The 27,055-nt window shown below is 36.8% G+C and overlaps 2 protein-coding genes across 4 annotated transcripts; both read right to left on the bottom strand.

Moving 5' to 3' along the window:
• Positions 1 to 32: 32 nt before the first annotated feature.
• Positions 33 to 20,636, bottom strand: LOC145469070 (transmembrane protein 163a-like). 3 transcript variants are annotated; one of them, XM_081452727.1, is made up of 8 exons: positions 16,874 to 20,636; positions 9,341 to 9,463; positions 7,490 to 7,533; positions 5,488 to 5,582; positions 5,021 to 5,117; positions 4,175 to 4,286; positions 3,515 to 3,656; positions 33 to 2,610 (listed from the first exon to the last, which is right to left on the bottom strand). In XM_081452727.1, the coding sequence occupies exons 1-8, from the start codon at positions 16,884 to 16,886 to the stop codon at positions 2,556 to 2,558; spliced, it is 681 nt and encodes a 226-aa protein (XP_081308853.1). In that variant the 5' UTR covers positions 16,887 to 20,636; the 3' UTR covers positions 33 to 2,555. The 3 variants fall into 3 exon arrangements, with proteins under 3 accessions (XP_081308853.1, XP_081308854.1, XP_081308852.1); XM_081452728.1 differs by lacking the exon at positions 16,874 to 20,636 and adding an exon at positions 13,267 to 13,503; XM_081452726.1 differs by lacking the exon at positions 16,874 to 20,636 and adding an exon at positions 9,762 to 12,721.
• Positions 20,634 to 26,897, bottom strand: LOC145469069 (transmembrane protein 163a-like). The gene is made up of 8 exons (XM_081452725.1): positions 26,676 to 26,897; positions 23,936 to 24,058; positions 23,286 to 23,329; positions 23,050 to 23,144; positions 22,844 to 22,940; positions 22,332 to 22,443; positions 21,294 to 21,435; positions 20,634 to 20,846 (listed from the first exon to the last, which is right to left on the bottom strand). Exons 1-8 carry the CDS (start codon positions 26,788 to 26,790, stop codon positions 20,783 to 20,785), a joined length of 792 nt encoding a protein of 263 aa, XP_081308851.1. The 5' UTR covers positions 26,791 to 26,897; the 3' UTR covers positions 20,634 to 20,782.
• Positions 26,898 to 27,055: the final 158 nt, after the last annotated feature.

Raw genomic sequence — 27,055 nt, 5'->3', positions numbered from 1 at the left:
CCGCTTCATGCGAATAAACATAACTTGAAATTTAAAGCAGCCGTGTAGCAGTTCTCGTAAGCTTGTAATTCTGTTTGTCGTTATTACAGCAGCTGTTGTTGTTTTGGGGCTAGCGGGCATTGTTTCTGTTGTTTGTTCTATTGTTCTCTCAAAGGGTTTCAAGCTATTCATGCGAGACCTTAGCTTACGAGAGCTGCAAGATTCAATTTTGCTCAATTGGGAATGTTTCTGTTTTGAGTTACCCGCGGTGCTTTGTAGGCAACCATTATGATAGATAGTGAAAAAACGATTAAACAACTATTTAGATGTCCAATGGATATAACACATAAATATATAGCGAATGTATGAAAGGCACATATCACAGAAATTACGTTGAGGCATAAAAGGAATTCAATGATTTCGCAAAGTGTTTAGACTGCACGGAAACTATTCCAAGACTAGAAATAGGGGAAAACATGATCTCCATTGCCAGGTTGTTATAAACAGAAAGATTATAGAAAGACAGAGGATAGCATGTTTTCCAAGTAGACTGTTAGACCATTTACAGGATTTCTGACTCAACAAAAACACGGTTCAAGGTATTTTAAGGTGTGTAAATAATGAAAAATTTTCATGTTTTTTAAACTCTATTTCTTGGGTTGAAGTGAGGACGATACGTTCTGAACTTTGACTCTTTCATTGCCTAGTTCCTGTACGGCTCTTTCCCAGGCCTTCATTTCCAGTCCCAATCAGCTTCGTGTTTAACAACTGCTAACAAAAACAAGCAAAACCTGCCAAACACATTTCCAGTGTCTTCAACGTTCAAATGGAAACCGTCCTTGTTCGACCCCTTGTTCTTTTAACATTATTGATAACAAAAAGCAAAGATTAAGAGATACCATGTTTGAGTTTCAATTTTATTTTTGTTATTAACTTTGTCTTTACATTTAAAAGATGTAAAAGCCTGTAACTTGCAGCGTTACCCGATGATAGAAGCTTTCTCTAGGCTCAAGATGAATATATTTTACCACTTGTAAGAACAGCTATTTTATTTAAACATAACGTACACACTCATTTTGACCCTCTGCATTAAAACTCAAACTTTTTAACTCAGCAATATTATTAGATTGTTAAAACATGTTGCCTTTCCAAATGTGTATCAATAACTTTAACGTTTAACTGTTTAGATATAATTTTTACACTAACATTTAAGTTAATATTATTAATATTAATTCTTATAATAAGCTAATACTAACCTCTGTTGGATATTGTTTAGTTTCAACTATTATATTTTACATTTTTCTTCACTAAGTTAAATATTAAAATATCTCTTGGAATTTTCATATAAAAAGTAAGAAATGCAATGGTTGATTCTCAGTAAGGTCCGTCCCCACTACGCCGGAGATATTTAAAAACGCAACAATCACCGGTCATTTTGGGTTTGTGTTTGACAAAAACCCTGGCGGGGAAATCATATGATTATCGTGAGGTCATCGCTTTCAAAAAACTCCGTTTTCAAAATGTTTTCTATCTACACGCGCACGAAAAACCGGCGTTTTCAGATTCGTCCGGTTTGAAGAGCGTCCAGAAAATCTCCATTTTATTATTGTGGACGGTAAATAAAGCCTCTTTTTAAATTCCTCTGGCGTAGTGTGGGCGGGGCGTAAATTTCTCTCTGTTAAGAAACTGATCAAAAGCATTTCTTTTAATTTTAGTTGTGAGAATTTGATGTTACATCAATAAAATATCCCGCAATTGATGATTATCGTTATTTACATAACTTGTCTACTGAGGAATGCATTGAAGTTGTAAGGAGAGTTAGATTTTTATCAATCTAGTCTTAGGAATGACAAAGTCAATCTTGCTTTAAATGCCACTGACCAATGAAAAAATGTTAAAAAATTAACATTTAAGTTCCCTTCCCTTCTCGTTAACACAAGTTTAAATAACCTTTTCCTTTTTCACTCAAATAGGCCACTTTAGCTTCTGAGTAGCCTTTTGCCTCTGTGTCAAGGCAAGTAAGTCCTCGTGCGAAACCATTCATATGATAAAGTTTTTATTTATTCAGTTTCGCCTAACTCTTAAAAAAATAAATAAAAAATAGTTAATGTGTTTCGATCATTCCCCTGCAGGTTTGTTTTCATATGAAAGGTTTTTCACAAGGACTGGTTTTGAAACAGAGGTACAAGGTAACTCGGAAATGGCCTTTTTTATTTCTCTTTTTGGTCGTTCTCTATTTCAATCTGATCGATATCTTGGCCGGCACCGTTAATTTATTCACTTATAGAGGGAGACTTAGCCCGGAGAGAGGGAAGCGTTGTTTTTCTAAGCTTCTAAACTAGGATGACAGCTCTGTAACCGAATATCCAAACTTTCGCTCTTATTTGGCCGCTTGCTCTTGGTCATACGCTCTCACAAAAGCCCGCTGAGCGCAGGTTAAGCCGGCGCAATTCTCTCCAGAATTGACGAGAGTATTCGCCCAAGCACTGCATGTTTTGTTAACTCTGTGTGCACTCTCGTCCTCCCTTGCCATGAGATTTAAGCGTTTTCTACGAATACCGTCTGAGAAAGGTTCGTTACTCGCTTGGAATAGGAGCCAGTCCTTTGGTGAGCAGGAGTTCTACAATTGTCCTGTAAGCAAAGAACAAAATTTCTCTAGGCTTTAGCTGACCGATCTGTGATAGCACATAAGCCATTTTTTCGTTGTTTAATTAACGGAAGAAAATAATCTTCAGTTCATTGTCGACTACTATAGGTTTAAATTCCGGGTTTGTCGGGCAGCGTCTGAATGCGAGATCGACTTTTTCGTATCAAGACTTGCAGATGTTAGCCAATTGGAGAAGTGATTGTACTCACGGGCGCAAACAAGATGTCAGATTGAAGGACTCTCATTTTGAAATTAGTTGAGTTACAGAAGGACATTTAGGGGATATCTCTTGTGGAATATCATCAGATATACGTCAGTTTTAGCCGGGTGACGCGTTTACACCAATTTTGCGCTAGAAGGAACACCGTTACTTGGATGCGTTTGTGTGTGCAGCCGAGCCAAGTAGCCCATCAGACCGGCGTCTATCTCCGGTTTCTGTACCATGAAGTGACTACAAATATTTCTACTACCCCCTGGATGGGATGCTAGTCCATCGCAGGGTTAACCTCAGCACTAAATTCACCGGTACCCATTTATACACCTGGGTGGAAGAGAGGCACTGTGAGAGTAATGTGTCTTGCCCAAGAACACAACACAATGTCCCCAGCCAGGGCTCGAACGCGGACCGCGCGATCCAGAGTCGAGCGCACTAACCATGAGGCCACCGCGCCTCCATATCGCTTGAGGAATATCATCGAATAAGCCTCGCGCCAAACGACGCGTTTAGAGCAATCCCTGGCTGGAAAGAAAACTATTACATTGATACGTTTGTATACCGTTAGCTTACTGGCTTACTCTTATGATTTCAACTCTAGTAGTCCAACAAATAAGGTGGCTTATTTGCTGTGCGAGCAGCAAAAAATGTTTATTTGACATTTATATGTTTACCTGACGCCATAAACAATCAGAACAAAGGCGATAAAAATGGCAGCAGAAGCGTCCAAGAACCAAATGTTGGGATTCTGATCGTAAATGAGGTCACTCATAGCCATAACAAACGCCATCACCGCTTCTGCTGTCGAGTTGAAGGCTAGGAGGAAAAAATGGAACATTATGTGCTTAATGACAGCGTAATCTGATGCTTTTATCTTAAGTTAAAGAAGAAATCTATACTTAGAGCAGTGTCTGTATGTCTCTATACTTGTAAAGACATGAATGTTCATCGCAATTATTATATTTGTATGCATTTATGAAAATATTGCCTGAAAAAAAAATTCAGGCTTGAACGGAATTCGAACCTTTTTCATATCTTCTTAAGTTGTGTACATAACTGCAATGATCATCCACGTCTTTACATCTTTCTCTGCAATGCATATGTAAGATATTTCTTATTTATTTAATGTATACTTGTATAACATTTTGGTGCAATGAGTTGGGATATTTAAATTTCTCGCCCCCTCGATGATCTTAAAAGGAAATAAAAGGCCTGCGAACCCACTATGTTGGAAGACCTTGGAATTGAAACTGATATTTTGTTTTAATACCAATTGCTTTGAAGCTCCATTATATTTTGATCATATCGCAGACCATTGTTGTTAACTGCCTTACCGTCTGTTCTTAGAGCCCTGCTGTCCACTTTGTAGGCAATAAGGTATTTGAACCACGCTAGCAGTACCATACAACCAAAAGTAGCAAATGTAGTGATCAACAAAGCTGTACTCTGAAATATGATGAAATTTTATAGTTATTTGACTTCGTTTTCAACATTTTAGTGGTCCATGAAATATCAAACAGGAGAGACAGTGTCACATCCCATTTCCAAAAACTGAGAATAGAGATGAATATATGACGTGCAGCGAAGTATTTTGGGGAAATTCGAGGTGTTCCACAATGTGACGAAACACTGCCGCTCGTATTTGATATATGTTTTCAATGGAAACTTGGCCTAAGGAGAAAACGAAGGAATTAAATCGTAATTTGTTTTAGTTCACTGAATTATTTTGATGATTTTGACAAAGAATGATTTCATCTGCCAAGACCAATCATATATCAAGATTTTCAAGGCAAATGACACAATAAAACGTTAACTGATCAACCAGCCAGAAACGGTTTTATCCAAATACAGCCCGAAGAAAGACGTGATATCCAGTGTTCACAACAACAAGTGAAACATGTTTAAAAGTAGTTTAACTAAACAAGGTGGAAAATTGGTTGCTCCTACTGTACACAGCTTACAACTCAGCTAGGTTAAAACCGGTTTGAATAAAATATGTTGGCAAGGTGGTGTGAAATTTGTCTTCTCAAACTGACATACAATGCAAAGCGTAATCGACAAATTGGAATTTAGTTAAACTATTTTAGTTGGTGTGAATGCGGCATTTAAAGAAAACCAACCTAACAAGGTTGATACCAGTAGAACACGACCTAAGATTGCTTAAGTGAACCATTTCTTACCCTTTTTGGTTCGTTGTCAATAACCAGCATATAGACAGCTTTTGATACAATAGCGCTACCAGACAGGACAAAACATACACCAATAATGATGCAAGCCCTACAAAAACAAACAAACAAAATGATCAACAACAAATTAAAATCAGTGACCGACACCTCTGAAGTTCATTTACTATCTACAGCGTTTGCACTCACGTGGCCAGCAGCCATGAAAATTTATTGGAACAAAAAGAAGTGTTTACATAAGAAAAGAGTTCAACTCTCACAGGATTGGTTTGGCACAGTAACATGGCCGCCGTTTCATTGTGTTGGAACACCAATATGACTGCCGTGAAGTCAGGTGAAAACGTTCCCTTGATTCTGCACTTATTAGGCAAAACGTCTACATGCTTTCTAATTTACTAATTAATTCAAGCAAGAAACTTTGTAATCAGAATAGAAAAGATTATAATTAAGAAACAGCCTCTTACTTTCTTTCTCTTTCGAATGAATATTTTTGTCCTGCTATGCCCGAGAATCTCCACACCACAACAGCTGAGGAGCAAGCGTCTAATATTGCTGCAAACTGCAAAAGATAATTTGGAAATTGGATATGTGAATAAATGAAAGAATGGAGGAGGAGGGAAGTGGGAGACAAATGAAGAAGAAAAAAAACAAAAGAACGAACCAAAGAAATAACAAAATACGATCATGATCGAATGAAGAAACGAAAGAAAAGAAAAAAGGTATCGGTGAACGAGGGATAGAATGGAAGAATGAGCGATGGTACGAACGAAATTAAATAAGAACAATTGAACCCACGAACGAACGAACGAATGATAAAAAGAACAACTGGATGAGTGAATGGAATAACGACTGAGCAGCGAGAGCGCGAATCACGAATGAATCGAAGCAATAATTTTTTTTTTCAGGATTTCACAAAAATGTATGAGACGAAATAATTGACATGATTTCCGTTGGAGTGGACGATTTACGTTTTTAATTTAATCTTCTACATGCTTTTAATTTTCCAATGTGCTTTTAATCTTCCGGTACATATTAAGCTTAATTTTCAGGTCTTAGTTTTAATCACTGCAACTATACATTTTATCATTATTTGCAAAAAATTCTCTCAATATTTCATACTTAGCATATCAAAGATAGCAAGAACCTTACTCGAGATTTTCAAACCTACAAAAGAAATCCTGACTGCTGGAATGCTGGAAATCCACGACAAAACGTATGAGACCATGCAAATCTTTGTTGTATTTCTATTCGAAAACGTGATTTTAATATTATTTTCCAATATGCTTTTAATTTTCCTGCACATTCTTAATTTTCAAGTGCAGCCTTATTCCGTGCAGCTGCACATTGCTGTTTGTCCCAAACATTTCATGATATTTTGCATATAAAAATATCATGAAGTTTTCTGGAGAAAAGTTCTAATCCGTTCCTCATATTAGAAACTTCGCAGTTTTTTCTTATTGAATAATAAAACAAGGACAGATTGACTGACAAATGTAGCTAACTCTTTTAAACGGCGTTGGTCCTTGGTTGTATAAACCAGAAATTATTAAACGGGTAGAAATAATTAAGAGGCAGAATGTGTTGGAGGTATTGGGAGCATACCATTTGTCAGAATAAACCGGTTGGAATGGCTGTTGAACAATGGTAAGGGTTTTTCCAAAATTGACAAACCAACCGAGCGAGATGGCGCTTACCATTACAAATTGTCTTCGGCTGATGAGAGACTGGAAACTAGAACATTAAGCAACTGTAAGGAAATTTCCGCCATTCCGTTCTGAACGGATCAAGACTACCTCTGGAGCTAGTCTATAATTTTCGAACGGATTTTCCGGAAAATTAATTACTGTTCCATTTGCCTTTCAACGGAAACGTTTGGAGGTTTTGGAAGCCATTGTTTCAAAACGAAGAAGGAACTTAATTTCCCCTTGGGGGCAAAGTATAAATGAAAATTACACACTTTCATTTTTCCAAAAAAATATAGAACAGCATCAGTGCAAGAACTCCCGAAAAGTCGCCTGTAGAATTCACACAAAACTTTAAGAAACTCATAAGTTATTTTCAGAGAAAAACCCATTGTTGAAGCGTGAAATAAAATGAAAAATCTTATGTTGCTTTTGTATTACAAGAAAGGACGATCTATGATCTCTTGTTGTTACCAAAAATAATTATATTGCAGCACATTTTCATTTTTTATGGCGAAAAAATGTATCTTTCGTTCAGATTAATTCTATAGAGAACAGGAAGCCGAATGTCTTGAGCGTTTGTCTTTAAAAATGTGTAAAAGTGGTCCAGTGAGTTTTCGCCTTCAACGGCCACAAGAGTGAAAGACGATTAAAGAAATTCAATTCTGACATTGGTAATGGCTAGAAAAAGTATTGGGTGAAAAATATTAAGATGTGCTTCAATTTGTTCTTATTTTGCACTGCTTACGGGATTAAATTAGAAATTTAGCAAATTAAAGCTTACCGCAAAACCAAAAGCTGCTGGGCTCCCGTCAAGGGCGGAGAAAACTAAATTGACAGAAAATAACGTTAATTTAATACTGTCTATTCATTCCGAACAAGCGCTTGCACATAGTTTTGGCTCTTTTAGATCATAAATTGCGCTTGTTGAGAACTGAACACAAATCGCAACAATGCTCAGTTCAGCTGATAGATTACAACGCTGAAATAATCGAATCCTCTATCCTACGAATCTTGTAGTATACCGTAAAATTCCGATAACAAGCCCACAAAAACTAAAACAAATAAAACCCTAAGACAATAAACTCCCCCGCACTCCCTAACCCCTCGCTATCCTCCACCCCCTCTTCCCCCCGCCAGAAAATGCGTCCATAGGCTTATATTTAGATTCAGTTCTTACTTGACATAATTTCTACTCATTATGACTGAAGCTACCTATTGAACACGAGCTTTCTTCGTTCTCTATGTCGTTACGGCATTGTCACCGACATTTAAGGAGGCTCAAAATAGTTTTCAGGACTTTCGAATTCCACCTTACATTTTTGAAAATTTAGGGTGGTCCTGAAGCCCGGTACAGACTTTTTCAAACGCCTTTCCCAAAAGTTGCATCTTATCCCTCTTATCAAAATTCCATAATAAAAAAGGATTATTTACGGTGCCGTGTTTGCAATAAGAGTCCTTAAAGCTACAATTAAGGGTGTTTTAGCAGGTCATACAGTTCCTATGATAACCTATTCATTTTTTGAGACCATGATTGTAGCATGAACTGATAAAGAGTAGTAATAGCGACCCATCAAAATGTACGTCTTGGAAAGTGCTGGAAACTGTTTTGAGCCATCTTAATGTTCATTTATAATTAAAAACCATAGAACTTTACTTATTCACAATTGTATCTGTTATATGCTTACGATTTGGAAGCTTTTCAAAACGGAATGTTACATTAAGTCTCTTCAAAATACAGCCCAAGCAAATTCTTTAGGATAATACTCTCCACTCCCACTTTCCAAAACAAGCCAGAATATATTTTTTGAACTAAAACAACCCCAGGGTCGGAATTTAACGGTCGGTACACAGATGACGTATGTCCAGCGATATAACGTAACGAGTAACGAATCTCCCGATAACAATGTTGAGTGAGAAGAAGAGAATAGTTCGATTTATCGCTGTCGAGCCACGTTTATAATAATGAACAAGGCCTTAATCAACCATCCAAAACAGAAAATATAAATATTGAAAGGTTCTTAGACAAATTTTTGGAATGACAAAAATGACAAAAAGCTGAAAAACACACTAACGTGATCATCCTAACTCAAATTCAGGCTGGGTGTTTTCCTTCCATTTCAGAATAGTCTTCAAATGTGGGGCGAAATATAATCAAAATGATATTTTCTCTCAGATGCCTCTCTGAGCACCCGATGTGTCAAATTATTAGTGTAAAATTTAATTTTCTAGAATATGCGGACTGTGCAAGCTGACATCGACGAAGTAATATAGTCGGTATTTCGAGCCAAGATTGTACTATTTCAAAATGGCGGGAAAACCATGCACAAGAACTGTATCTTTCTTTTATATGAAATTATCTTCCTCTGTTAGTTCTGTGTATTAGATTTTTCTTCCTTCAGTTGAGCGAACAGGCCGAATATAATCCGATGATCTTTTTTAAAAAGTTTCAATAAAGCAAACGTTTGATGCGGCAGACATTTTGATTATCAATTTACCAAACATTCTCAAATGAATCCCCACTAAATATACCAGCTAGTTATAAATGCGATTCATTTAATTGCGCTAAAAGACATGAAGTGAAAAATTAATAACATGGGCGATTTGCAAGCATAATAAAAATACAAATACCCACCAAAATATAGACTTCCTAGGATCAAAGTTATCGCTATTGATACGTAGGACACCAGTAAGGCTGCCCTCAGCCAGGCTCCAGAAATGTCGGTGTTAACTTTATCCAGTTCACGGAACATCCCATCTGCAAAGATACAAACATGATCAGTTATTCTTTTGTGCAAATACTCACGCGGGGCAGTCTATGCACATCACGGACATGAGCAAAACTGTAAAAGTATTATCGAAAAAATCCTAAAAAGATAATAATCTTGCGATGAACGCTCGATAGCAAAAGTTTCAAGCAGGCTTGGCGGGTTTCTAAATAGCAGGGCGTCTTTCAAAACCCAACAAGATGCTGTCTGCAGTCTGTTCGACAGAAGTCAAATTTTAAAGTTACAAGATTAAAAATAAACACGCAATGTTTGCATCCATCTACCGACCTTGCTCGGCACAGCGATTAGCTCTCCTCTGTCGCTCCAAATCAAAAAGCCGAGATACACTGTGAAATTGAATGTCGCACTCCTCGTCAAGCGCCGTGTTGCTTTGAAGCATGCTCAACGATGTTTGTTATTTTTCAATTCCCAAGCGTGACTACACCGCTAGCTTCAAACCGCTTTCAAGCACCGAACGCATTTTAGTTTCTTCGTTTAAATGGACGAGGCTATATCTGACAGATCCATAAACATGATTATGGTGAGTTGTACTCATAACGTTTTCCAATTCCCGATTATTTTTTAAAAAACAGACTGTCCTTTCAACCCGTGGTTTTAAGTTTCAATCCAAACAGGTGGAAACACACGAATTAAAACGTGGACCATCATCAATAAATGATAAATTCTCTAATAAATTCCCTAATTTCGCGGGAGCCACACGGAGCTTTTTCATACATTTATTCGCATTAATTCAAAACTATGTTTTTGTTTTGGGAAGTCCGTTTAATTACGCGCGATTCTCCCCTTTGAAATGCAAATTTTAGCAGGGATAACAATGCTGTAGGCTAATGTATTTGGATATTCAAGCCCTTTAGGCAGCTTCGTCCATTAGCACTATTGCTTCTGCTAATAGCATTCTAAATACAATGGACAGAGGAGTGCAGATGCCATTTAGGTTATTTCAGGGACGGAAAGCTATCTAAGTTGTTTGTTTGTTATATTGTCCTTTATATCTCGATAAACGCTGGGGTCAGAAGAAACAAAATTATAACAAATAATAGACAAAATTGCCTTATAGTTGCCAGGACGTCGACAGCTACTGCCTAAAAGGCGGTTTTTTGTTGGGAATCAATAATAGAAACATTCGGTGCTTTAAATTCAACATTGCAGTCTACATCAAACAATCTTTATGCCTCAAACTTCAAGGAAAGTAAATTGAATTTCTACCACACTCTGTGATAACACATCGTGTAGGTCTAAAAGCCTGGCCAATATAGGATATTTATTCAAATCAGGCAATACTCCCCATGAAGACCTGATGTGCAGGCAATATTGCCAAATGTCATGCACGTGCTGCGATTTATGGAAAGGGTCTGTCTGATTGTGTCAAGCCGATTAAAGCTTTACGTAACTTAAAAACGTTTTCATATTTTGCCTGCTTTGAACATTCGTCACCATAGAAGCGTAAAAAGACGTAAAAAAGAAAAAAATACGTTAAACCTGGTGGTACTAAAGATAATTGCAAATTGTTCTTTTTTTTAATATATATCAGCATTTGAATTTTATTTCAATTATCACTCAAGAATTGAGCTCAGGTTAAAAGAAACTTGGGGAATAAAAATGAAACTTTTAATTTCAGTAAATGCAAGTATATTAAACACCGTCTTCGTAATAATTTTCTAAGCGGAAAGCTTTTCCCTCAAGGCTGGTTTTCACAGGCGCATAGGCATAAGCACAAGTATAGCAAGTGAACACATCAGAGCATAAGCTTAACGATTACGCAAGCGCAGAATAATCGGGATTTCCTTACTTGAGGTTATCGCGTGGCTTGGGGACGAGAATGATTACCAGCCCTCCTCAATTGTTAAACAATATGGCGGAGTTCGCCATGTTGTTTTGCGATATTTTAGCAGAAGTCGGTGGGTGTCAAAGTAAATTACGCTTAGTAAATTAATATGCTTGTTACACGCGTCCCTTCTGCCACAACAATCTGGCGGATGATCTTGGATTTTATTGATAGCTTATTTTTCGGATGAAATTAAGAAGGGAAATTTGTATCCGATTCGGCAACACGATCCAGTACTTACCAACCTTGTTTCTCCAAACACATTTTAGCTTCCCAGGGGATAACTAACAGCCGTAGCAGACAAAAATCATTTAAACCAATTTCTATGTCTTGCTAATGGTGTTCAGAGTTTAATTAGTATCTTCTTCATTATGAAAACGGAAGATACATGAGAGAACTCTTATGGAAATAGCCTTTTCTCTCTCCTAAAGGAAGTTAGACGGTATAATCTCAAAAAGCGCTACTTTTCAGAATAATGTGTTTCTCAGCTAAAGCAGTTTAATCATAACAAGAAAAATAATATCACCAGTTCGTGGAGATATCAACCACCAACTGTGCCAACAACATATTTCCTGTGATATCTAGTTGCCTTAACAACACTGCTAGAGACGAAATAGCGAATAAATATTGAACAGAGAGCGAAAACATAGACAATACTTAAATTCTACGTTTACTGTTTCAGTATTTTTCCCTTGTCTTCGATTTTTTAACGCTTTTTACTGGCACTATTGTTTTCTTTGATTAGAAAACAGTAATTTTTCATCAGGACATTCGAGTGAACAAAAAAGATTTTACAGTTGTAAAGTGTTTTTTAAATGATGGATAAACGAGCGATCTTAACGGGTGGGGAGAGTAATTGCATATTTTTGCCACCAGAAAGCGTAATAAAATGCGAAAATTAAATAGCAAAAACCGAATAATAAAAACTATTCAAAACAACTGCCCTCATGACAGACCCTTCCAGTCATTCTGGAAATTTTAAAAGCTGTAGAATAACGCACCAACATTATTTATTTTTTCAATGGCAGTTTTGCTATTCCTCCACTCGTTTCCCTTTAATCTATACATTTTATTTTTCTTCAGATCCAAAAGGTATTTAATCTGACGGTTAAAGTGTGCTTTTGTGACGGCTATCTTCAGTTTTAAATGACCTTGGGCTGTCAGTTGTTGGAAATCAGTGTATTCCGTCCACAGTGACTCGCAAATCGCGGGGTACGACGAATCAAGTGAATCATACTGAAGACATCATTACTCCCAGATTTGGCCAAATAATAAATTTTGCATTTATTCGTTTTTTGAAAAAAACAAACAATGAATTGTACTCGACGTAGAGACCAGGAAATTAGTTATTTTCAATCTTCATTGCAGCCTTTTTGGTCTTACCCCTTAGATTAATCATGCTTTCAAACGTTATCAGGTATTTAAAATGTTGTCTAAAAGACGAATCCCTTTTACTTGATGGAATTCGGTTGAAAAATGTTCTATGAAAAGAGAGATCTTCATTTTAAAATTTTTGCGATTCCAAGCGCGCGACGGTTTAACTCATAAAACGCGATCCCCTCGCAATGGAAAACTTGAATTTCCAAGATTCAGTGATTTCTGTAAGGTCGCTTGCTTCACTCATACTTGATCTGGAATTTCGGCTTAATTTCCGTTTACAACAACCACAAAAAGATCAACCTTGGTTTGAGTTTTGAATAATGATTCAATAAAACATAAACGAACTAACGCTCAACTGACTTCGTTTGACAATCAGTCATTACAGATTTGTACCACAAGAATACAATCACAGTTCGTAGAGAGTCGTTCAACCTCAAAAGGAACTAGTGATCCACATCTAAACACAACGGCGACATCAAAACAAAACATAAATCACACACAATGCTCTCTAAAAGAGCACATTTTAAAAATTTTGTAATATACCTACGTTGAAAGAACCGTACTCACCAATTTAGCCTCGAAGGCGCAGCCGAGTTCTCAGTGCTCTTTATCTGTTATGCAATATAGTAGGAAACCTATATATCTGCCTGCTAGGGAGCTGTTGTCATCTTTACTATTGACTGAGATGACTCAACAAACAGTGACATCTGTACATATAAAAGATTCAAATCTCCAGTGTCAAATGAATATTAATTTTGTTAATTACTGTTACACAAAATAACATTGTGTGTTTATTTGATGTTATCATTGGTCAATTTCTTCTTCCCACAGAGGTATATAACTCATTTAGAAGTTTCGAGAATTATATTCGCAGTTAGAGTGAAAGGATAAAAAACATTAACTTCTTTTATTCAAGAATGTGAAAACAAGTAATTTATAGTTATAAGCCATTTACGAGGTGTTTTTGAACAACCTCGGTCGCAATTCAAGCCTGTTATAAAATCTTTCACGTGCCGAATAAGTTTGATTTGCTGAAATGAACATGCAATGAAACTATAAAAAACAGAATTAATTTACACCAGCCATGTTGATATCAACTTTTCATTTGAGAATGTAAAAAGAGGTAATTTTCAGGCCATTTCCAACCTCTGTCTCAATTCAAGCCGAGTGCAAAATCTTTCATGTGAGAATGAGCTTAATTTGCTTGAAAATAAATATGGGAAAAGACCAATTACAAGTTTTAATTTACACCAGGCCTAAGTTAACATAAGCAAAATGCAATTTAGAAATGCCCTTTAAATTGACCTTCCATGTAGACAGTTCCTGAAAAGAAGAAATCTGAAGCTCGAAATATAGCTCATTTGTTACGATAGTTTTCATTTGAACGTCGAAAGTAGTTCATATTTGCTACTTCGCTAGCGATTGGCTAAGCCAGTCAATCACAAGTATAACCAAAACCAGTCGTGACTCGCGCGTTCGCACACGTTTTCCCGCGCTTCGCGTCAGCTACATGCATTTGATTCAAGTTTTGATTGGTTCATTAGATTGTCTATGTCCCCTGTGATTGGCCAGAATGATTACTTTGGTTTTAGTGTTACTGAGACACTCAATGCAAAACTGCTCTAGTAATGAATTCTCAAGTCCGAACAAAAGTCAAAGTCAGTACACCTGGCAAAGACACCTGGCCAACGGGCGCGTCTGACTTCGTCGACTTTGAGTAACACAGCAAGTTATTAATTAGAAATCGAAGCAAAAGACATGCTGCCCGCGCGCTGCCCATAAGGCAAGTCACGTTTGGTGTTGGTTCAGCTCCTGACTGGTCGAAAAACAGTCTGTTTCCCGTGATTGGCTGGTTATAGAATGTTTTAACATGACGTCACGGCAACTATATTGGTGTTCCAAAGAAAAATATATACAGCGGCCATGTTGGCGTACCAAACCAGTCTTGTGGGAGCTGAACTTTTTCTTATGTAAACACTTTGTTTTGCTCCAATAAATTGGCATGGCTGCTAGCTGTTGCTGGCCACGGAGTAGAAAAGCTCTACAGAACACTTTGAGTGTGCTGTTTGAAATTATTCTCGAATTCGATCAATCCTGCGCAACTGAACCAAATAAATTCCAATAATAACTGTAAGTTTATTTACATGATTATATTAATTTATTCGTCAATGGAAATCCGCTGAAACTCGTGTTAGTTTTTTGCCTAATGTGAATAAAATTTTAATTCCACATAAAGGCCATTCGGGTAGAATTACTTTGATTTCATAATCACTTCAGACCCCACAAACCCTCGCGGAATCAAATTGTTATGTTGGGCGATATTCAATGCCTCGGAGAGTAGGTCAACACTGTTGCAAAAAGGAACATGGCACTCAAAACTCGTCCACACTAAGCTGGAGAAAATTAAAAACACAGAAGTCATCGGTCATTTTGGATCCGTGTTTGAGGAAAACTCGGACGGAGAAATCACATGATTATTGTGACGTTATCGTTTTCGAAAAGCTCCGTTTTCAAAATGTTTTCCGTCCACACTAAAATACAAACACGGCGTTCTCAAATTCCTCCGGTTTGAAGAGTGTTTACGAAAAGCTCCGTTTTCGTGATGGTTAGCGTGGACCGTAGGCCTTACTGTAGAATCAAAGCTGTGTTTTAAAATTTCTGCGACGTAGTGTGAACGGAGCCTTATATGAAGTCTGCCAATGCACCCAAACTGTCTGTCAATGTAGTAAACACCACCGGGTCAATGCAGGAACAAAGCAAATATAGAAAATACTGATGATATTGATTTCCACTCCTTTGAAAGCTAAAACTCATTTATTATTCCAAAGGCTTTGTTGTTTGAGCAGGTGCACCACACCACAGCTCATCAAACTTTATCACTTTACTGACATACGTTGTTTTGCCATTGTTTTTCTTTTTTTTGCTTTTTTTTTGCTGATAATAGAGCCTTCACCTTATTTCTATTTAGGAAAACTCTCTCTTCAAACAGGGTCAATTAATTTCATACAAAAGAAATTATTTGGCAAATTGTCTCTTAAATTTCTTCTTTATTTCTTCTTCTTTCCAAACATATATGCCCTCGAACATGTCTAATGACATGAAAACTTCTTTCGGCCTTATCAGTTTTCGGTCACGTTCCATTTACTCTCCAATCTCTACAAATCCGCCTTTCCAGTAAAAAAACACCCTCCAAATGTATAGCATCTAATGTTGTTATTAGTAACGTCTTGAACCCCAAAGAGACCGTTGTGGCCAGCCAAAATATTCTACACAATAAAGACATGTGCTGTTTATAGAGTAGCTTTGCTGTACGAAGCTCTATGTAGTCTTTGGAGTTTTACTTTACTATACACCGCACTTATAATCATGATAGATGAGACTAGACGAGAAGATAACGGCCGACTAGATTCATGTATTTTACTGGTAAACAAATTGACTAATCAGATATGTAAGGAGGAAATTAAAATTTCCTGCAGCAACGAGCAAAGTTGTTAAATGACCTTAATCTAGGTTGGTACTATGAAGTGAAAAACAAACCCAACTGGACATTTTCGTGTCTATACATTAACATGCAAAAGTCAGATACAAGGAATAATTATATGACTACAGCCGCTACATGTTCTACATTGTTTTTTGTTTCAGTTGTTTATTGTCATCATAAACACCCTTAATATCTAGGGAGAGAATTAAATCTTGCACCGGCATTGTCTCAGTCATAATTTTTTCTGGCCACTGCCTTGCTTGCTAAAGACAACTTCTTTCGCCATGTTTCTTTGCGAGACAGTTTTATAATACAAAAGGTTCTTTCGTTAGAGAACAGTATGGAAGGAATTGTTAAGTTACGAACTATTATCTTCCTACAGATAATTAATTATGTTAAAAGGAATCAACTCAGAAATTTAACAGAGTATAAAAGGAACAAATATTTACGCGCAAATCATACAGTGCTTCGGCTGCTTTTAATAAGCATCTATAATTCAAAGAAGGTGTCGCTTTCTCACTCTCCTCCGGCTTTATGGTCTGATTTTCCTCTTTACTAAACACGTTCACGAAGACAGTGGAGAGGTCTAGAGATTGAGCGAACGACAAACACATGCATGTGTGTATGTACTTAAGGCAAAGAGGCTTACTGTATTGTACTTTTCATTTTTGCGTCTAGCTTACTTCATCTTACCTTTAGTTTCCATATGGTAATTCTCCTTGAACAGTTTATCTCATTCGTGTGTAGCAGCAAAAGCTAGACTCACGGCTGCAAAAGCGTCAGTGCGTCACATGACACTTCAGTCGGTTCGTGGCCTGGCCCAGCGAAGACGAAATGTCTCTTGCTAAACAAAATTCAAGCAAAACGTAATCCTTTCCTCAGACAAGAAGCGGAAGAAATTGTAAGAGGCTCGCGGTTCCCGTAGCTTCTTTCTACAGTTTACAAAATTGTATACTCATTAATTATCACGGAAGACGAAACAGAACAAAATATAATTTTGTCAGGAACGATACGAACGCGTGAATTTTATCCGAGTTTGGTCGTTAATTTGCCGGAATGCGTGCACAAAAGCCAAAGTGAGTGTAGAAGCTGTGAATTGGATCGCCTTCAATATTGAAAATTAAGCATTTGCGGTCTGGCCCTCTCGCCCTAACAATATATTAAGAGGTACTTGTTAAATCCTTGAATAATCTATGAGGCCAGTCTCACGAATTGACAGAGCGTTGTAGACGTGATTGTCCAATGACAAAGACTTTAAGGTCATCACTTCTGGTTGCTATATTCATTCTGTTTGGCTACCGAATCCCAATGCAGGGGTGTAAATAGCAAAAATTAATTTTCCCTACACGTTTACGACAATTTTCGAGCCCGACATAAAAATTGTGTCGCCATAGTTTTCTAATAACTGTCGACGACAAATATCTCAAGATTTAAGGTCTGAATTATATGTTGCCACTGGATTAGTTTTCATTAAATTTTCACGTCTTTAATTGCATTGCTTGGGTAATTAAAAAAAACCCCAGAGACTTCCATTGGTTTTAAAGTTCGGCTGTTCTCTGATAAACCACATGTTTTCTGCGCATGCCCTGCACCATTAGGGGGTGAGAAGGTTGGAAAACCATAATAAGATGTCAACAACTTAACGTGGAAAATTCATCAAAATTTACATGCGAAGCTGCACTTCAGGAGAGCTTAGCTCCTCCTACTTTCCTTGCCAACTAATTTGCATGTTAGTTTGGCTGGAAGATTAAACTTCCGCTAAATTCTGTCGTATTTTCAAGAAAATTGTAGATTGCGCAAAGCCTTCGCCACAGCCCACACGAAATTAAAAGCACGGAGGTAAATAAATTCAAGTCGGTTTGAATTTCGCGGGTTTGGAGTTCGATAAGCGCGCATGCGACTGCTAATGAATAATATTGGCTAAAAAGCTCATGACAATGTTTTTGTGATTGTTGTCTCTTTAAAAACTGGCCCCTTCATGGTGTAAGAATAAGCTGTATCTATTTCCTTTCTGATTAATATTGACTTGGAATAATGTTGAAAATAAGACCTGAGCTTTTCATGCGTCGCTGATAGGGGATTTGCCTGGTGGCGTCATTTGACTACAACTACCAGAATCCTTCACTTTTTTCTGTTTCTTCTGCTAATTAGGGAAATTGTTATTTAAACCACTCTGGGAATTTAAAATTTAAATAATAAAGAAAAAACGAAAGGAATTCTGGTAGTTGTAGTCAAATGACGACAACGTGTAAATCTGCTATTTGTAGCTGTCTTCGCTTTAGGTTATGGTTGACAAACACGGTCTGCCTCCTTTTATAGGGAACCCATTCGTGTTTAGAAAGACGGTGGCGGTTGAGCAATGTGTTTAAATGCATAGTACCTAATAAAGAAATACATACTACGTGGGTCGGTGCACACAGACTCCATATGCCATATTCGTATCCTCGGTATTGAACTGTAACTATAGCTTGCAGTGGAGACTCGTGCGGGTAGAACATCATTAAAAAGAGATTTATGCCATTTGCATTTGAAAAGACTTACCGCGTCAGTCTCAGTCACAAGCTAGTTCCAGTCTAATACCGAGAACACAAATATGGCCTACTGAACAAACACGAAGCATGACTCCTATCAGACAACGCGCGTCACTCATTACTGTATGTTGCCCGATCAAAATAATCAGTCACCCCGCTTGTTCCACGAGTTTGACGATTTGTCATAGACCTCATGTTACATGAATGCTCACATTTTTAGAAAACAAGGCCTTTTGCAGCAAAAGCGGTCAAATGGCGACTGGGCGAGGTTTAAAACAGAGAAAGGCTTGTTTTTTTTCCCAACAGTCGATATATTTTCAATCGACTGTATTTTTAATGCAATCAGCGGTAAAATAGTTGCAGCAAAATAGTTGCAGCTAAATAGTAAATTCGTAAATATCTTTTCCCAATTCTAGGCATTCTTCCTCTTGTTTTTGGAAAATTTTCCACTTACACTATCGTGCCATGAGACAAGCCTCCAAGCTGCAACTCTTCTGTCATCGTAGCTCATACAACAACAACAACAGTAAACATAACTGAAGTTCTCAAAAGTTCATTTTAATTCCTTGAACTCCAACCATACGAAAACAGTCTTTGTCATTGGATGATACCATACACTTGCTACAGAGAAAGATTTGAGTTCATAAAAGGATCGATGTCGAACGGAAGTACAAGTAAAAAATAGGAAGAAAAAACAACTTCCGTGTTTCGAGAAACACATTTTTGACAGTTTCTATTATCTACGTCAACCCGTCGAAAAGTGTCTTCCTCGAAACTTAGTGTATAAGCAGTAAAAAAGAACTAATTCTTGCACAAAACACGTTAAAAATTACGTCAAAATTTGTCAAGTATTTCTTTTGTAATCGGTCGAAATCGTTTTCCGAACCCGTCAGACACACAGTAGAGCAGAGTAGAGACATAATAATTAAATCTTACTAAACTCGTTTGAAAGGTAAGGATCCTCGTTTTTTCAGGGCAAAAAGACTTGGTCCGTAACTTTCGGTAAGTAAGAGGTATATAAAATAAATTTACTGTAATTTTCGCTGCTTACACCACCCCAAGCAAGGGGGCGACAGAAACCGCAAAAGGTGAATTTTAAAGGTAATTTTATACGATAGAACCATTTTTACAAAATGAATTAAGAAGATTATTTCTAGATTGTAATTTATAAATAGATTATCAATAATTCATAATCTATTTAATATCTACTATTACACTCCGCTAACACTCTAACTAAAATATAACCCCGCTTTAAATTAAGTATTTTACCCTCTACTCTAATTATACACTTCAATAAGTAATAGTTATTGGACCGAGTGGTGTACAATTCAGGGAGTAATCGCGCGAGTAATTATTTCAAAATCGGACGGGCGCGAAGCGCGAGGCCGATTTGAAATTACGCGCGCGCAATAGCGCGCGCAACATGACGCGTACACTGTCCAGTCAATGCTCAAATCGGGCTGCTGATAGCCAATCACGTTGGAGAATTTTGCTATAGTTTTGATTAATGACGTAATTGTCTACACTTCATACCACTAACACTCTAACTAAAATATAAACCCACTTTAAATTAAGCACTTTACCCTGTACTTTGATAGCACACTTCAATAAATAGTGTAATTGTTCATCTGTACTTATGATCCCTGAAAAATTCTTGAGTGAAAAAATAATTTAAAATATACACATTTGTACTGCATATTTCATATAATGTTTGCCCAGATAAAATCTTAATGGAAGAATTCTTGGTGCATCCTCCCCTTGAGAGATATGTCATTTGTAGATTTGAAGTAAACTCTTCCACGCGTTCAGTTAGTTTAGGCGCAGTGAAAAAGTGGAGGAGTGAAATAAAGGAACGAGAGGCTTGGTGCGAGGAGCAAACGAAAGTTCTCTTGCCTTCCTGTAACACCCTTCTCCCTCCCCCCCCCCCCCCCCGCCTATTTTTTCGTGTGTCATTTTTTGTTTTGCGCTCCAACTAACTGAACGCCTTGAAGAGGCTAGATTTGAAGCAAAAAATTTCACACTAATTAAATACTACTTAAAGTATACATGTAACACCATGTTAAAAGATCTACTAATCCAAGATGTCTCCAGTTGGAGGAAGCTTTCCTTTTGAAGACAGAAGATTTCCTAGTAACCTGTTGATAGAAAGAAATATGAAATCTCAACACAATGAAAAAATTTCATTTCACTTCAAGAAAGTACATATGTGGTAAAAGTCTTGTTTCTATAACTCCACAAAGAGACACAGAGAAAGGGTGAAAGAATTTACATTTTGATTGAATCACATTACATAGTGAGTTTTGCCTTTTCTTTCTTTGCACTCTATGTTAATTAAAAAAAAAATAGAAAGCATTATTTTTCCATGTTACTAATGAGGTATACAAACACTCCCAAACTTCCACAGGTAGTTGAATCTACAACTTGATAAAACAAGGAACATTTTTGTACCCCTTTATAGTAAATAGAAAAAAAGGGCTGTAAATCCCCAGAGTCATCAAATTTTAATTTCTCCTTACACTTTTACTAACAGCATGTGAATAACAGATTAGAGAATTCACTACTGCATCATACATGTATCTCACCTGATACCATAACCAAACAGTGCTACAGCTATAAAAAGAGCAACAGCAGAATCCAAATACCAGATACTTCTGTTATACTGAAATAACAATGTGCTTAAAATAATGCCGAGAGCCATGGCTGCACCTGCTGTGGAATTGAAGGCTAGAAAGAAATCACAAAATGATGTCTGTTAACAAATGTGCAAGCTGTCAGTTAAGAAAAGGAAGTCAATACGTGTTGCAGGGTTTACATGTACCTCCCTGATAAGAGAGCAATTTGATATTAGCCAGTGCTCATCATAGAAGGAATTATGATTAGCAACCTGGACTCTGGATTTAGTGGGACCGGGTCATTGTTTTGTGTTACTGGACAAGTCACTCACAGCACCAGTCTGTCCACCCAGTTGTAGGGGTGGTGAATGGCAAATACGCGCGGAAATGGGAGAAGGTGAGACTAGCATTTTTTGTTGCGAGCCTGTGACATTTTGACTTCTTTAATTGCAAGACCGAGACTTCACAGTGTTTGAATATGAGCTCGAGACGTTTCAGGTTCTAAGGTGTTCACAAGTTATTTAAGGTTATAAAAAAAGAAAATTATATGTACGTTGAGACTTTCTTAGCCTTGAAAAAATTGATACTGTGAGACAGCTTTGTGAAAAATATTGAAACTGTAAGATGGACATAACCACTAAAAAAACAGGCTGGGAGACCTGTGAAATTTAATAAAAACTAGTGAGATCCATGGTTTTTAAAGGACCATTCACCACCCCTAGTTGTAAAGCCTCTAATCCTTCCCTGTCCTAAAAAAAAAAAATCCACCTTTTTCTCAGCCTGTAGCAGCCCTGAAAGAGCCTCCAAAATGACAAGAGAAGAGTGATCCTGTGGTTTGGTTCATTTCCAATTAAACCCTCCCATTAAAAGAAAGAGAGAACTATTTGTCTACAGACAACAGCAAGTTTTTGCCACTTTAAAGCTTACCTACAGCATCAAATTTCCTTGGTTAAGGGTTTTACTTATAAATTTAATGTAACAACGTATTGCTCATATTTCTTTTCATACCATCAGTCCGCAGAGCGTCGCTGTGGAGTTTTTCAGCTATGATAAACTTCATCCATGCTAATGTGGTAAATGCTGCTAAACTAACACCAGAAATTGCCTCAATGCCTGTGAACTGAAGGAGCAGTCACATATAACCAGACACAAATTCAATAACTGCATGTACTGTCAGGTACTTAAAAAGTAAAAAGCCATAATCAGTAATAATCAAATAATATAATTTCAAACTCACAATTGGCCAATCGGAAGCTATGTGTAATGTCCTAATATCCTGCCAGATTTATATGTATGACAGAATCTCCTAAATTAATATATGGTGCTTCTGTGCTTCAGTTTACAAAGTGAACCTAATGATACCTTTTTTGTAAATAATTTATTATTATAAATACATGTAATTATGTTTTTTTATTTAAAAAAATGGGATTATGAGATGCCTTAATCCTTGCTCACCAAATGAATAAGTAGTCTTAATATTAACTAAAAAATAACTGATGAGAAGATGAGAATCTCCATACCCTGATTGGATGCCTCTCCACAACCAAGGACCTGAGAGCTCGAACAAAAATACCAGTAGCAGATAAAATAAATAATACCGCAATTGCTATACAGGCTCTGAAACGGAAAAATAAACAAAAGAGAAGAAAAATGAAGGCCATATGTCGACTTAAACACAGTGCCTTCAAGAAAAACAAATAATAATCAATATCTTGGCATATATTACCTTCTCTCCCTTTCCCATGAATAAGTCTTCCCTGCTGCACCACAAAATCTCCAAATTACAACCAATGATGAACAAACATCTAAGAATGAATCAAACTAAAACCGAAATAGACAAGAGCAACTTTACTTCTAAGAACCAATTGAAAGCATGCATTTTATTCAAAGCAGGACTGAATTTTCAATTTAATGAGTAGCTGGAGGCCTCAACAGAAATACAAAACAAAAACAGTAACTTACTGCAAACCCAAACGCTGCAGAGCTTTTAGCTAAACTGGATATAACTACAAAAAAAAATTGAGACCCATATTAGATATGCAAGCCATTAGGATAAATGAATAGAAGTTGTATCACTCAGTTACAATGTAGCCACCATCTTAGAATGCCATTGTGGACTAATTAAAACTATAATTCCCAAATAAAAGTTTTGAATTTAACTGGTTTTAGTAGGTCCTGTAAGGCCATTTTAAGACTGTTAAAGTTGCTGTGTATAGGTTGTACCTGAGTTCATGGATGAAAATGGCAATTTAAATACATCCTGTAAAAGGACTACAGTTCAAACAATAATAATTATTGAAACGATTCCCTTTCTCAGGGATGTCAGAAACAACAACTTCTTTTTAAATATTATTAAGAACAATGTTAAACTAATGATCAGATGCTTTCCTCAAAATTTGTTAAAGCTATGTTTGATTGGTAGCAGGACTCTGTGCTGCCCTGTTCTCTGTAGTCCTACTCGGGCTACTTCCAAACATATTCATTGGGCATTTTATTTTAAAATTAAAATTATCAATTATCATACAAGCCACATAATCCTCACAGAACAAATTGGACTTCTCTAAGCTTAATTATTTACTCCACAATTACTGTTTCAACTACACAATGCATACCAAATGCACTAACTCCAATTACAAAGGTTGTGAATACAGAGGCATACGACACTGCAAGCGCTGCCTTCCGCCATCTGTCCATCAGCTGTGTAGGCAACTGCTTCTCCTTGTGGAAGAGATAATCTGTTTTGCGAGATCAAGTGTGATAGTTGTTGTTATACTTGACTAAAAGCAGCAGTAAATCATGCACAGTAACTTTGAGCTTATACAACAACAACAACAACAACAACAAGCAGTGCTGGAAATAACAGTTGGTCATTTTGTAAATGGGCACCCAAGCAAAAGTTTAAACTACATTAATACTAATTATTATATGGCTAGCTGATCTGTGAGTGGGCAAGATGAACTAAATCATGCACTGTGATTGGCTACCCAGGTGAGCAAGATGGTGCTATCTTGCAAACTCAGGATTATGCACTGTGATTATGCCAAAGTCCTTTATTGGCGAAGTTTGTTTGGTGAAGTCAGGCTGCATATATAATGGCCTCGTTCTTTTTGCGTGTTAGCAAATACACTGTATTGTGCATAAAAATAGCATTAGGAATGCCAACTAGCAGGACGCAGACCAATAGCCAAGGAGTTGAACTTGGGATCACCAAGAGCAATGTGAACTTCATTGTGGTGAGAATGGAGTTTGAACCTGTGATCACTATATAACTGCTGTTTTAACTTCAGAACTCTGCTCAATAAAGATGTATAAGTATTAACATCCTTTCTTATACATGGCAAGCTAAGGCAGTCTTGAAGTCATTCCAAACGATCTGATTGGTTCTTTCTTGGTCAGGATTTTGCCATATGGACCATTTCCATGGAAATGCTCACAAGCTTGGAATGGTATTATTTTTGGGCTATGTAAGAAACTACTTACTAACCTAGCTTGTTCAAGCCGTACTGTGCAATATTGGTTCTCGGTTGTTTTTGTATGGACCACTCTACACTTGGTCTGTACTGCTACAACCTCAGGCCAATGTAATTCCGAGTATGGCCCTCGTACTCAGTTAGTAAGAGGTTATTATATGAGAGGGTAGTCTTAAGGTAAATCTGAGCATTCTGATTGGTTCTTTCTTGGTCAGGAGCTTGCTATACAGACCATTTCCATTCCACAGTCTTAAGTAATGTATTTTTTTGTTTTGTACCATATAATAAACTATATACTTAACTTAGCTTGTTCCAACCATACTGGGGGATATTAGCCCTTGGTCGTTTTTGTATGGACCTCACTGTGCTCAGTCCGCGCTGCCACAACCTTGGGCCAATATTCCCCAGTACAGCCCTCACACTCATTTCCTCAAGTGCAAATGGAGACTAAAAGGATTTTAAATTATTAAATAAATGTCCAAAATGTACAAAATGTACCAACAAAAATGTGAACAAAATAATAGCCAAATTCTAAGAGTTCTTTCACTCTTAGTGTTTTAAAACAAAGATGAGACGTAAAGGGAGCAAAAAAGAAATATAATCAGTTTACACTAACAAAAACTCTCTGAGGTCACAGGTTTCTTGAGTGAATTCTGCCATTTTTATATATTAATCAACCCATATGTTTTGTTGTACATTAATTAAAAGAACCAATCAAAATCAGGCAAGAATCTCAGAGGGTAAATTGCAAATGAAGCAATTTCAAGATTTTAAAAATCTTCCTGAGAAGCCAGACATTTGGAAAACATATGTTACAACTTTTAATCTTTGAATATTTTTAATCCCCATGGATTGCTGTCCATGTTTTCAACACTATTTTCATTTCAGACTTACTTTTGTGAAATTCATGAAATAAATATCTTCAAATTTGTGATGTGCATGCACTTTTGCGTGAATTCACATATACCAATTAAAAACCCAAAACTAAAAAAAGGTTTCAGAGGAAACATAAATCCATCTGCAAAGTAATGGGACTAATAATTAAAAATCATTAAAAATTTACAATCCGATTCAATCCCAAGCTTAAATAATGGTCACACCGGAGGGCATTTGAAATAAATTTGAGAGAAATATTTGCTTGCACAAAGTTAAATAATTTATCATTTAAACGAGAAACACCTTGAATTCTTGTTAGTGATAATTAAACTTTTATAACAATTTGATTAAATTTTAACTGTGGTTTTACTCACAAACGTCATTTCAAGATGGGCAAAACAACGCAGGGAAAAAATATTCAGAATAGATTTGTCTCCTACGATTGCTGTGTTCTTTGCTAAGGATTATATACTTTGGATTGGAGAGAGGTTCTTTTAAAGACATCGCCCTCTTCAGTCATTTACGCTTAGTTTGACTTTTAAAATTTCTATTCTAGAAATGTGAGTGAAACTGACCATTATGTAAGCTTACAAATTTACGCACAAAGCTAATTTAGGGGTTCGTTTTGTAAAATCAGACGAGAAATTCGAACTGTTTTCTCCAATAAAAGACAAATTCAATCGGTAAAACGACTTAACGTGATCTATACAGTGTCAACATCGACACAGCTTGATTGTCATACATAAGCTTTAGACAAGATATATTACATGATTTGAGCGGGTGTCGTGTAACTCGATCAGGAAGAATCAGTAATCGGAAAAAAATATTTCACTCGTGAAGGACATCGCTAGCTTTTAAAAGGCAATAAAAATTGAATGAAAGAAATAACAAGAAATCAAATTACACCCTCTAAGAGGACATCGATAAGATTACTCAAACACTGCAACAACATCCGATCACTACATGCTTAGCCAAATAAAACAAAAAATGTTTACATGAACCTTACCGTCGTCCAAGGGCGACACACAAGGAAATCCATCGATTTCATTGGACTTTTCCTTCGTTGCAATTACACTTGTTAAGAGTACAGTCGAAGCTCCATATTTTGTAGTGTCTTCCATGGCAATTCCAACAGGTCATCCAAGCTGAAAGCGAGGAAAACCCATTTTGGTTGACTTCGTTATTATGCTCAAGTGTTTCCAAAAGTTTTCGAAATGGACAGCGAACTAACCACTGTGGAAGTCTGGGTAATTATTTAGTGAGTCTGGGGAGGTCTGGAGAGAGGCGGGAATGAGCAAGGTCGAGTAGTCAGAAAACTCTGATCAGACTTGGAGAAAAAAGATAAAAATAAAAATAAAAAACTAGGATATTATTGAACCTACATTT

Source organism: Orbicella franksi, chromosome 15 (genome assembly GCF_964199315.1).
Source record: "Orbicella franksi chromosome 15, jaOrbFran1.1, whole genome shotgun sequence".
NCBI classification, from domain to species: domain Eukaryota; kingdom Metazoa; phylum Cnidaria; class Anthozoa; order Scleractinia; family Merulinidae; genus Orbicella; species Orbicella franksi.
This window is presented reverse-complemented; position numbering and strand designations above follow the sequence as displayed.

Coding starts and splice junctions, on each gene's coding strand:
- LOC145469070 (XM_081452726.1), bottom strand. CDS start 9,873: ATGCTTCAAAGCAACACGGCGCTTGACGAGGAGTGCGACATTCAATTT. Junction 9,464..9,761: donor TAATCGCTGTGCCGAGCAAG/GTCGGTAGATGG, acceptor GTATCTTTGCAG/ATGGGATGTTCCGTGAACTG. Junction 2,611..3,514: donor CTGATTGTTTATGGCGTCAG/GTAAACATATAA, acceptor CTTTGCTTACAG/GACAATTGTAGAACTCCTGC.
- LOC145469069 (XM_081452725.1), bottom strand. CDS start 26,790: ATGGAAGACACTACAAAATATGGAGCTTCGACTGTACTCTTAACAAGT. Junction 23,145..23,285: donor CTGCAGCGTTTGGGTTTGCA/GTAAGTTACTGT, acceptor TTTCGGTTTTAG/TTTGATTCATTCTTAGATGT. Junction 22,444..22,843: donor TGGAGAGGCATCCAATCAGG/GTATGGAGATTC, acceptor CTGCTCCTTCAG/TTCACAGGCATTGAGGCAAT.